Source organism: Condylura cristata, unplaced genomic scaffold (assembly GCF_000260355.1).
Source record: "Condylura cristata isolate star-nosed mole 26May11 unplaced genomic scaffold, ConCri1.0 scaffold00023, whole genome shotgun sequence".
Taxonomy (NCBI): Eukaryota; Metazoa; Chordata; class Mammalia; order Eulipotyphla; family Talpidae; genus Condylura; species Condylura cristata.
Genome location: NW_004567124.1, coordinates 33,942,771 through 33,955,178, shown reverse-complemented (window position 1 = coordinate 33,955,178; position 12,408 = coordinate 33,942,771). Strand labels below are relative to the sequence as shown.

The 12,408-nt window shown below is 39.3% G+C and overlaps 1 protein-coding gene across 1 annotated transcript in view; it reads left to right on the top strand.

Moving 5' to 3' along the window:
- Positions 1–12,408, top strand: part of SIN3A (SIN3 transcription regulator family member A) — a 54,322-nt gene that overhangs the window by 36,888 nt on the left and 5,026 nt on the right. The window contains exons 16-19 of the mRNA XM_004687995.2: positions 2,025–2,194; positions 5,431–5,604; positions 8,465–8,557; positions 9,377–9,471. Of these exons, the coding sequence (XP_004688052.1) occupies positions 2,025–2,194; positions 5,431–5,604; positions 8,465–8,557; positions 9,377–9,471 (532 nt within the window). The remainder of the gene's footprint in view (positions 1–2,024; positions 2,195–5,430; positions 5,605–8,464; positions 8,558–9,376; positions 9,472–12,408) is intronic.

The window sequence follows — 12,408 nt, the reverse complement described above, 5'->3', positions numbered from 1 at the left end:
TATTGCAAGCAGGCCTTGCCCAAGTTCCAAATGGGTTTGTGATCCTATCTTTAAAATGTACTGTCTGTGTTAGAACTTATTTACCTAGAGGTGCTACTTGTTATTTTGTGAAGTTGTGTAAATTAGGGAAAATACACATAAAACGTGTGGTTCAGCAACTAATACTGTAGACTTTGAGAGGGGAAGGGTTTGTCAGCTACAGTCATCTCCAAATGGCAGATCATTGGGTTTATTGCAGTGATTCAAAGGACAGAGACGGGCTAAAATAAAATGTCAGTTCCTCTTCATGAAAGAACATAAATTTCCAGTTGTTTGTGCCCATGACAATTTTCTGAGCTGTTTGGGCAAGACCTCTCTTTAGCCAGCAGGATTTATGCATTATATCTAATAAGTAGAAATCCTTTATGGAAAGGAGATAAGCCTTCAAGAGGTGGTGTGAGACAGCAGCAATAGGCAGAACAAGAATGAAGATTAGAGGACTCAGAAAAAGGAAAATGGTGTTAAGAAAGCCTTTTTTATGCAGCCTCCTAGTTAACTGTTCACTTCATAAATTAGGTACTTAAGCTGCGAGCAAACAGTCTCCTGTGCTCTTGAGGAAATAGCCAATCTGTGGAGTGGATTATCTTTTGTTTGTTTTTTAACTGGCTGATGTAACAGCTGTGTGGACCTAGTCTTTTTTCTGGAAGGAGCTAATAAAAATTGGAAATTGATTCTGATAACCCTTACTAGATTGAGGGAGAACTTGTGGTGCTTTGGTGTAGTGATTCCATCAGCTTGGGCAGAACTGAGAGAAAATGGCTTAATCCAGGATGAACAGTGACTCATCTCAGGTTGAGGCTGATGTAGTTTGGCCTTGAGCAATAATGGCAAGCTTCACACTGATTGTCGCTCTCGTGTACAAATCTGTGGTTTTATACTCAGAGCTTTATCCTGGCACGAAAGCAATTCCCACAGCAACAGCATAGCTTGTGCTTGTGCTGGGAGTCTGAACAAGGTGATACTTTCTGATTGCTTCTTTTTAACAGTCATCAGTCCTGTTTGCCTGTCATTAATGAGTCCATCATACTTTGGATAAGTGGTGATGGACTCAGTGTTTGCTCTCTGTTTTCCCCCAAGTGTTGATTTTACAATTAGTAGGTGACAGAGTTCCTTTTACAATTTTTAAAAAATCTTAGTCATCTCTTTTGGGAAGTGCAACATCTGTACAGACAATTATGCTAATCCACGTTGTATATAGATAGCTTTATGGACAACACACATGTGACCAGGCCTGTTTCTGATCAGGAAACAGCACGTAACCAATGCTCCAGTGGTCCCCTCCTGCACTGCCTGGCTTTTGTACATGAGGTTAGGTTTGCCTGTTTTGAGCTTTATGTAAGTGGCCTTGTTTTAGTAACAGTCCTTTTGCCTTTCCTTATCCATTCCCTGCTACCACTGATAGCTGGTGGTTGAAGTGATTGATGTGCAGCGAATACAGTCATTTAGTGCAATTTGTGAAGTACAATGTTAGGAATCCATTTTTAAAGGAAAGGACTTTCACAAATGTAGATTATTTCATTATTCTTAGAGGATTTAATTTGTACTCCTATTTTCTGTTCCCAAGAGATTTCCCAGTGTTAGTGGATAACTCTGCCTTTTCTCATCTGCTGTTTATATTTCATTGGAATAGCTTTATGGGCAAATGACCATGTAAGAGCAGGTATCTCTCAGCCAGCAAGCAATCAACTTTTTGAAGAAAATTCTCCCCCAGGATATTTTGCTCTCCTCCTATAGAGGGCCCAGTTATGCTATAAATAAGTAGCTTCGTGTCGTGGTCAGTCAGTGTTAGGAGTGCTGTGAAAGTTGCAGAGTCACTCTCTGCTGGACAGGGGTAAGTGCAGCCACCTGTCAGAGTTTGTCTCTGTCTGCAGCAGATTGAGTGATGTTTTGAATACCTGAAATTTGTTCTTTCAGGTGTTCTTTGGGTCTGTCCCCTCCCGATCCTTTCTTAGGGTAAGGCCTGATCTGTTTCATCTCTCCTACAGTGGATGTTGATGTAGAAGACTATTACCCGGCTTTCCTGGACATGGTGCGGAGCCTTTTGGATGGCAACATAGACTCATCACAGTATGAGGATTCTCTGAGGGAGATGTTCACCATTCATGCCTACATTGCCTTCACCATGGACAAACTCATCCAGAGCATTGTCAGACAGGTGAGAATGTTGACACAGGCAAGCGCTGGTGAGGGAGACAGATTGGGTAGAGAAGACAAGATTTCTATTGGAAAAAAGGCCATCTTCTTATATAACAATGTTGATAAACATACAGTTTTGTAGAGAAAAGGGGTAGGTTAATAGGATGTTGGACTTATCCTGTCTACAGAAGGGGATGCAATTGACTGATTTGCTCTGCTCTGTAGCGGGAGCCTACCTCAGATTGGAGGCTTTGCCCCTTGCTTGCTGGGTGCCTGTAGATCGAGCAGTTGTCTTGACTGCCAACTACCTGCTCTCCTGTCCTGCTGTCCTTGTTCTTACCATATGCCAGGGGTGAACTTTCAGTAGTAACATTTCCTCTCCTTTAGGTATTGGTTAGTCCATATTCTTTCCTTACGTAATGTTTGAAGTTTTGTTTACAGGAAAGGTATTACGCCTTGTAGCACATTTTGCCTACCTCCTAGCTGAGGTTCCCCTTAAGTTGAACTTGTGTTTGACTTTGTGATTTATTCCCCTGGCACCCTGGGAACTTGTAAGTATGTTGTCTTTTATAATGATAATACTATGACAGATAGCATGTATACTCATATTTCCACTCCTGGAAAGTTCTGAATGAGTTCTGAACCTCCCAAAGAGTAAAGAGTTATGAGTGTGTTGTGGGTGAAAACTTGTAAAAAAGAAAATTGTAATTTCTTGAATCTTCATTAACATTACAGGAAGACTTGTTGCTAAGTACAATTTTGGAGTTAAATATGGACTCCTTTGCAAAGTGCCCTTACTTTTGCCTTCAATTTAAAAGAATGTATGACTCTACATGGCTTCTATAGTATATCAGAATCGAGGAAGAATATTCCTATAACTGAATCTTGTCATCTACACAAATTGTCAGGCAGAGTTTTTTCCTGAAAGTTAAAAAAGTTACTAAGCGGTCCCTAATGGGAGTCTGTATGGTGACTGTAAGAAATTATTACATGAATAGTTAGCTATCGTGATAATTTTTGAGGGACAGAATCCGTTAAGAGGCCCCAGACTTACATAAAGACTTCAATTACCATGTGCTTGTTTTTGCTGACAAGTATTGGCGTTTGCTACAGTTAAGTCTTTCATATTACCACTAGAGCTTTAGAAAGCCAGTGAAACAAATTTCTTCATAAGCTTGAAGTTGGTTTTTAAAATGAGATTAGTTCATTTACTAAAACATCTAGTTTATGATTTTGAGTCAGTAATACATCATGTCCATATATTTATATGGAAATATGTTTGATCAGACACTCAAATCCAGTGTTTTAAAAACATGTTTGTGTTTTTCATCTTAACTTCTCAATTGGAGGTATTTCGTCTCTCATTTTCCTCACCTTCTTAATGTTCTTCCTGAGTTTGTTGCTTACTTGAGGGAGAACATAGATTTCAAGATCAAACCATTATCTTTGAAACCTTTTCCAGACTGGTTGAAGAGGGATTTATCTCAAGAATTAAGTAAAATCTCAACAGTAGAGAACTCAAAATACTGGCAGACTGTGTAGGGGCTGGACTGGCAAGGTTTTTGTCCTCCCTTGCATGCCTTTCATCTGGACATCTCCATTCTCCTCCTCTGCAGATGGACATTCAGCATGTGGTCAGGGCTCCTTCAGTCCACTGAGACTTTGCTTGCCATGGCAGTGTCTTGACCCCTGCATTATTTGACCTTTCTCTCCAAATGCCTGATAGGCATACCCACTATGCCACTCGAAATGAGCGATAGAGAATCTCACTGACTTAGCTTGGAGCTGGAGTTGCCCTGTTATCCTCGGGCTTATCATGCTACCTTTACAAAGACTCTAGGAAGGGGGCCACATATGCAAGAAGAGGGTGTGAATGGGGAGGCACCCCACCATCTACTTCAACAAGAAAGTACAAAGCAGAAGTATCTGTTGGTAGAGTTCTGCTTTAGATACACGTTTTATACTTTATCTCTCTCTCAAACACTTTCACCTTTGGTTTTTCCCTGTGTTATCAAGTTATAAGTATTGTCACATAGACCATTGTTGGGACTAAGTGTAATTTTTTTGACTGTCTAGTTGCTTGCCTTCTGCTCCTCTCAAATCATTCACCCTACTGACCTCACATGGTCTGCATTTATCCATAAATACACATACTTGTCATTTAAGACTTTCTTAAATGTTAAAAATAAGTAGTTGTCATAGTTACTAGCACTTCGAAAAGAATGTATCTTCCTAAAAATAGAAAGCTTTAGTGGTTGTGAGAATTTGAAAGTAAAATAGACAAACTGATGTTGCAATTAATGTTTTGCTTTATTTTTGTATCTGTTGTTTACTGTCTTTGGGTTAAGCTTCACCTAAAGGGCTTTTTATTTCACAGTAGAAATATCCTCTCACCTTTGAGAATGGAAGCTCTGAAAAGTTCAACTTGCTAGTTATCAGGTCGTTTAATAAGATAGTTATAGAAGATACCAGTGGTCATTTGTGATTGATTCTGTTGGAAATGAGCAGTTAACATTACACAGACTTTAAGTACAGTTCAGCTGTGGAAAAATAGTTTGCGTGTCAGAAAGAGTATTGACCTAGTAGTTAGACGACTTGAATATTAGTCCCAGCTGCTTCTTCAACTGAGCACTGTTGGGTAGTTAATTTTGCAACAATTCATTAAATACATGAGTTTTAGATTTTGTACTAGGCTGGAAATAGAGGCATTAATCTTGCTTTCATGGTCCTCAAAGGCCCTTCTCACTTCGGCAGGATGAGTGTTCTCATCTGACTTGCAGATATGTCGCTTATAAGTAGGCACCCCTGTCCAGCCTGTCTTCTAGAGTAGTTGTGTGGGCCAAATGTGTAAAAGCCAATTGTAGATAGCAAAGTGACATAAAAGTAACCATGGGCCAAATGTGTAAAAGGCAACTGTAGATAGCAAAGTGACATAAAAGTAACCATGGAAATTTTTTTTTCATGTGAAAAGTTTTTTAAGTTTCTTAGGACTTTGAGGAAGCAGCACCTGAGTAGCTTATGGTTTTGTTTCTAAGTGGATAGAAGAGTTTTACTTATGGATCAGTAGTATGGTTGAAGATTTTAGCTTGGTTAGTCTCCAAGAAAACTAAATGGTGTTCCTAAGTGAATAATACTGTAGAATTAACAACCAAAAAAACTTTGAGCTGAGTGACTGGAAATATCAAAGGAAGATTGATTTTCTGACAGAGAAATGCTTCTTTGGTTTCCTGACTACTTGCCTTTGTTTGATTCCAGCTGCAGCACATCGTGAGTGATGAGATTTGTGTGCAGGTGACTGACCTTTACCTGGCAGAAAACAATAATGGAGCTACCGGAGGCCAGCTGAACACGCAGACCTCAAGGAGTCTCCTGGAGTCTACGTATCAGCGGAAGGCAGAACAGCTCATGTCAGATGAGAATTGCTTTAAGGTAAGTTATTTGTGTAGTCTAGGACATGCTGGTGACAGTATAAATTGTTGGGTCTCGTTACATCTTTCATGGATAGTGTATTTTGTTATTTCTTGTCTTTAAAAAATTAGTTATATGTAATTTTTACATGTTGTTTCTGCCTAAAGAGTTTGAAAATGTTCTTTAATTTATTTTGCTTAGTTAGCAAGATCACTGGGTCTTCATCTTGTTAATCATTATTTGATGTTTTGTTTTATACAGAATTGTGCCTTATCTTGTTGGACATTTAGGTTGTTTCCAGTTTTCAGCACTATAATAGCTAATTAGAAAAGCAGATAGTTGGAAACAACTTAGATGTCCAATTCACTGTGGAATGGTTAATAGCAACCTAATGGATGGCATATCTTATAGTCCTTAACAGTTAATTATAGATTATAAACATGCTGAAGCAAATAATAGGATGCAAAAGTATGTGTAGTGATTGCAGCTCTGTAATAAATGTGTATAGTTGAACAAAGCCTGTGTGTATTTACATAAGAAGGGCAAATTCAGCTGGCTCAGAATAAAATGAGTAATTGACTAAGCAGAGAAAACTGATCTATACATAAAAGTAAGAACTAGTCAGGTACATTCCATATACTTTAATGACCTAATTCAAATTGTTCATTTAGTTTTCTGCTCTGCTTCGGCTATTTCTTTAGTTTTATACCCATCATTTGTACTGTTTGCTTAATTTAGAGATAGAGAACTTGAAATGAGCTTTCTAGTATGTATGGTGTCAGATCTGATATTATGGTACACAAAGAATATCACAACAGAAAAGATTTACAGAGATGTTTGCTTTTGTATCTGAGTGTTAATAAGAATTTACTGTGTGGTTAGTTTCAGGGTAAGCAGAACTATCATCTCCACCCTTAGTGAGGTAATAGTGTTAAATTGTGTGGTGGGGCCTATGGAAAAATAGGTAGACTCACCCTATAGATAAGAACAGTTGTCCAGGACAGAGGAATAGCAGGAGGAAAGGCTTAGTGCTCAGGAAAATTGTGCCACAACAGTCCTCCTTTAAAATGCCTGCATAGAGAATAAAATCCAACATTGTTAGTATTAAGCTAAGTATCAGCAGCCCCTCAAATTCCTGCTGTTCTTCCTCAGCCCTCCTCTCTCTTTTTCTGTGTACATTCTACTATGCTTTAAAATCAGGTATGTTTCTCTTGCATATACCTGTGTGGGCATATATAGAAATAATTGCTAATAGACTGTAATCTTATGTATATTTTCACTTAATATGTCTTACGGTTTGATGTATTCTGTTGTGTTAAATCCAACTCAAGTTTTCCCACTGCTGTCATAATAGAATGAATGACCAGAGTTTTTTTTTTTTTTTTTTAAAGCATTCCCTTAAGAGGGAGTAGTTACACTCTATTCTTTTACTACTTCAGATAGTGCTGTTTATGTTGCTTACTGCACGTACATGTGGTACCTACTTTGTTAAATACTGCTGCTCTCTACCGTATATATTGATGCTTTCTGTTTTGCTTTGGTATGAGAAATTCCCCCCCTCTTCTTTTCCTTTTTAAAAAAATGCAGTAGACTTATTTATATCTTATTAGTAAATGCTAGAAATAGGATTTCAAGTGAAATGGTATTGGCACTTTATTCTCCATATGCCATATTTTTTTGTTAATGAACAAAATACTTTGAGTGTCTTACTGACTTCCATTATTTTAGTCAATTCAAAAATATGAAATGGTGCTTTTTGCTCTAATATTTAATTTTGCTGGTATCAAGATTGGATTTTTGTCCCTCCCCCCCCCCCTTTTTTTTTTTTTTTGGTAATCGCTAGACTCCTAAGATTTTGAGTATCTTTAAGCTCTTTCATTGGAACGAGATATATATATGTATATATATATATTAAGATTTATTTATGCAGAGCTGGAATACAGGCTAGAGGTGCAGGGGCTGCGAGAGGATTCACCCGAGACAAGAGTGGGGAGCAGAACAGGCAGATGATGAAGTACACTGCTGAGGGGAGCCGCGGGCGGGTCAGGAGAGGTCTGCTGTGCCATGTGGGTCACCTCCATGGCGGGCGGGTATTGAACTCATGCTGAAGTGGCTTTAACTTCTTAGTGCTGTGCTTTAACCCACTGTGCCACCAGGGAGGGTGCTAATTATATTTTTAATGAGGTCATGTTTGTTTACAATGCTACAATTTATTTAAAAGGTGTTTTTATTTATTTATGTATACAGAAATGGGGTATAGGCCAGAGGCACAGGGGCAGTGAGAAGATTCACCAAAAACAGGGTCGGGGGCAGAACAGGCAGACCTACTGAAATACACTGCTGAGGGGTGTAGTGGGGGAGACAGGAATCGTCTGCTGCACTATGTGGGTTGGCTCCCTGGTTGGGGATTAAACTTGCAGTGACTGCTGAAGCTTTATAGTCCTGAGACTTAAAACCGTTGTGCCACCAGGGAGGCTCCATGGAACAGTTTTTTGTTTTTTTTGTTTTTTTTTTTAAGATTTATTTATTTATTCATACAGAACGGGGTACAGGCCAGATATGTGGAGGGTGAGAGGATTCACCAGGGACAGAGTGGGGAGCAGAACAGGCAGATCGACGAAGTACACTGCTGAGGGGAGCAGTGGGCGGGTCAGGAGAGGTCTGCCGCCCCATGTGGATCTCCTCCAGGGCGGGCGGGGTGGGGATAGAACTCATGCGGAAGTGGCTTAAGCTTCTTAGTGCAGTGCTTTAACCCGCTGTGCTACCAGGGAGGGCCCCATGGAACAGTTTTACACCTTTATTCCCTCCTTCCCATCCCTGAGAAGCTAGGATATAATTTGGGGAATAATCTTTTGTTTACACTCAGGTTTCTTATTTGCAGCTTATGTTCATTCAGAGCCAAGGCCAGGTTCAGCTAACCATTGAGCTTCTAGACACGGAAGAGGAGAACTCAGATGACCCTGTGGAAGCAGAGGTATGGACAAGAATTTTGTAGAAACAGTGCTGAGAGTGTGCTCATACCCTGAGTCTGCCTAGAAACCTTAAGCTTGTTGAAGGGTCAGGATGCGGTCCTTAAAATACAGGTCATTGCAGGTATGTCTTTACCTGAAGACAAAGGCTGCCTCATTGTAGATACTTAGGGTTGAGAAAATCTCATGGTTGGCAACTTTTCTGTTTTCTCCTAAAGTATAAGAAATAGTGAGCAAATGCCTGGTCTCTTGACTTTTTGTGTGCTGTTTACTTTTTATTGTGATAGAAGCCAGGACTTCTCACTCCCACATAGTAAGCACAATGAGGTGGTTATCATAATGGGTCTAGCAAGCAATTTAATGAGAGATACAAACCATGCATATGTTGTTAAGGGATATGGGGGCTGGGGAGGGGGGGGAAATTTGTTTAAGGAGACCATTGGCTTGTGTTGCCAAATTTTTTATTTTTCTTAGATGCCAGAATCTTACTGATTTTCAAACATTTGCCACTCTACATTTTGTTCTCTAACAAAACCCCTCGGGGGAAATAAAACTTGTCAGTCAGCCAGGTTCTAGCCATTTATGACTTATGGTAGTAACTTTGCAGAATCTCAGAGAATCTTTGCTTCTTGCTACATAACAGAATTTTCAAGTTATGTTTCATAACAAGTAATAAGGAAATTCTATGAAAGGGATTATCTTGATCTTGAAATAGTATGGATTCCAGAGATAACTTTAGTCATTGAAATTGCTAGACTACTTCATAAGGATGGAATCAGCTTTTGTGCCCTATACCCACATTCATTTTATGTTTATAACCCCAGCGCTGGTCAGACTATGTGGAGCGATACATGAATTCTGATACTACCTCTCCTGAGCTTCGTGAGCACCTGGCACGGAAACCAGTATTTCTCCCAAGGTGAGTGAGCCAGCATATGGGGCAGTAGAATACACTCATGCACATTGAGGAACACAGAATCAGTTTCATGATTTTATTCATTCATTCACTCTCTCTACTAAAGACACGGATTCAAAGCTTGTCAGGTGGTCACCCTATGAGCTAGAGCTCTAGGAGGTGAGCATCTTAAAAAATCAGTGGCAGTTACCAGATAGCAATGTATGTGGCGTTTTCCAAAATTGGATGATTCACTGGCATGGCTTAAGACTCATCAGGTAGTCTTATTTACAGTGATGATTTGTTATAATGAAAAGGTTAGAGGGGGAAGTATAATCAGCAAAGTCAGAGGAGGTCAAGTATGAGCTTCCAAGAGTACTTTTCCAGTAGAGTCACATAGGTAGGACGCTTCTCAAGTAATGAATTTTGACAACATGTGTCATGTTGTCTACCATGGAAGCTCATTAGAGACTCATAGAAACCCAGTGTCAGGGTTTTTATGGGGTTCTAGTCACTTTTATTGCATTCCTACAGGAAATGCATTGTATTGCATTCCTTCTGCCTTACATGTACAAAATTTCAGACTCTCAGGTTTTCAGTATAAACCATTTATTTTGTATAGACAGTTTAGGTGCAGTGAACCACTCCTACAGGCAAAGAGGAGAATTCAAGTCCAAGATTCTAGAACCTAGTCAAGAAGCAACCTTGTTAAGCAGGCCTTTGAAAAGATAGTAGTAGTCTTAGGTCTGTCATCTCTCCTTGGCATAGAATTTAAAAATATCCTCCCTCTATATAAATGGGCAAATTGTAATGCTGATCATATATGTCTGAGGATGAAACGTTTCAGACGTAGAAAATAGACTTGCTGTTTCTTTCTTCCTTGGAGTTTATAATTGTAATGTCATGTTTTCTATTTCCAGAAAGGTATTATACTGGTGTTATTTGACTGAGTCAGTCCTGTTCAGCACCCTGAAAGGGGTGTGGGCAAAAGGACCTTGCTGATTCTTGCACTCACTGATTCATGTAACACCTTCGAGCAGCTGCTGTCCACAAAACAAAACAGACTTAGTTTCAGTGTTTTTGAAGTAGTAAATAACCATATCATTGTGTATTTCTCACCAGGTTGGCAAAGTTTTTCAAAGATTATGATCTGTGTTGTAAAGGAAGGGGGAGGTACTCTGGTCTGCTGTCAGGGAAGATAGAAATGAATGCAGTCATTTGTGGGCAGAGCAGTTAAAATGCCTACAATCTTTATTCCAGAACTTCAGATTCTAATCATTTCCTTACAGCTCTCACAGAGGTTCTGACTCCATTACACTCTTAGAAACTGAGTACCTTGAAAGCTTTCGTTTATGTAGATAATATTTTATAATATTTACCACTTAGAAGTTGAAATTGAGAAATGTTTAAAATGTTTATGAATTAATAAACTGTTTCAGACAAATAGTGAAATTGTAGCATTGCACTACACTTCTGAAAATGTTTAATGTCTAACTCAAAAACAGCTGGATTTTCATTTGGCTTTAGTGTCAGTCTGTTGTACTATGTTTGAAAATATGTGAAGAAAATCTGGCTTTTGAAATATGTAGCTTGTTGTGGATATTGATAATGACAACAAAACTCTTCAACCTTTAAACTAACCTCTAAAAAGTTAGCTGCAGTATCAGTTTTTTCATAGTAAAATCCATTAGTTCAACTTGTACTTTGAGTACATTTTTTTTTCATGCATTGCTCTTTATTTCCATGCAATAACTTCATACAATTTGGTTACTTAAAATTTTTAGTTCAGTAAGTTATGCAGAACTACCAAATGTTCATGTATTTTCACTTTATAGGAAAACCATAAAAAGGACATACATTAATATTGCCATTGAGCTCATTAAATAAACCTTTAAGTAGTGGAACGCCATCAACTTGTGGCAACCATTAACAGCTTATCAAAGTTCAAAGTTTTTCTTGAAAGCTCAAAAGTTCAGATATTTTCCTTGAAGAGCCAGGCTCCCCTTGTCATATTTGAGACAGTATCTGCCAAATATCCTAACCTTAAGAGTCACTTGTTTCAGGTAAAAATGGGGGTCCAATTGTGATGTTAGCTTTTCTTCAAGAAACCCATTGTTCTTTAGTACACAAAGATGTTTTATGTGAGGTTCCCATTTTATCATACAGCATATTAAAATGATGTGAACTAAAGAGCTGGAATTTAATTTAAAAAAAAAACAAAGTTACTGTTTCGTCACGTACTTTTTTTTTTTTTCCTTAAGATTTATTTATGTATAACAGAACTGGGGTACAGGCCAGAGGTGCAGTGACAATGTATGGATTCACCAGAGACAGAGTTGGAAGTAGAATAGGCAGATTGTTAAAGTACACTGCTATGGGGAGCAGTGGGTGGGTCAGGAGAAGTTTGCGCCATGTGGGTCACCTCCTTGGCCAGGGATTGAACTCATGGGATGCGGGGGGCCTTGACTAGCAAGGCCGGGGAGTCGGGGCCCCAGGTCCGGTGAACAAAAGAATCAGTCACACGCGTGTAGCAGAACAAAGAGCGAGAGCTTTATTTTGTTTTTATCTAGTTTATATCAAATACAAGAGGTGGGGGATGCAGAAGTCGGGAAGGGAGAAAGCCAATGGACAATAGACATGCAGCAATGTTTTGGTGGCAGTTGGTCTCACGAGGGGCGAAAGTGGGCGAGAAAAGAAAGAGGAAAAGGAAAAGGTGGGGGCAGGGAGTTCTTCCCACATGCCTTTTACAACCCGGATGTTTTTCTCTATCCGGACTCCATTTCACCTTTTTACGGCTGCTGACAGACGCCAGATGCCGGCCTCGGTTCCCAACAATGGGACATCAAATTCATGCTGAAGCGGCTGTAGCTGGCTTCTTAGTGCTGCACTTCAACCACTTGCATCACCAGGGAAGGCCCTCATCAAGTACATTCTTAAACCAGCTCTTTATGAATTGAACAT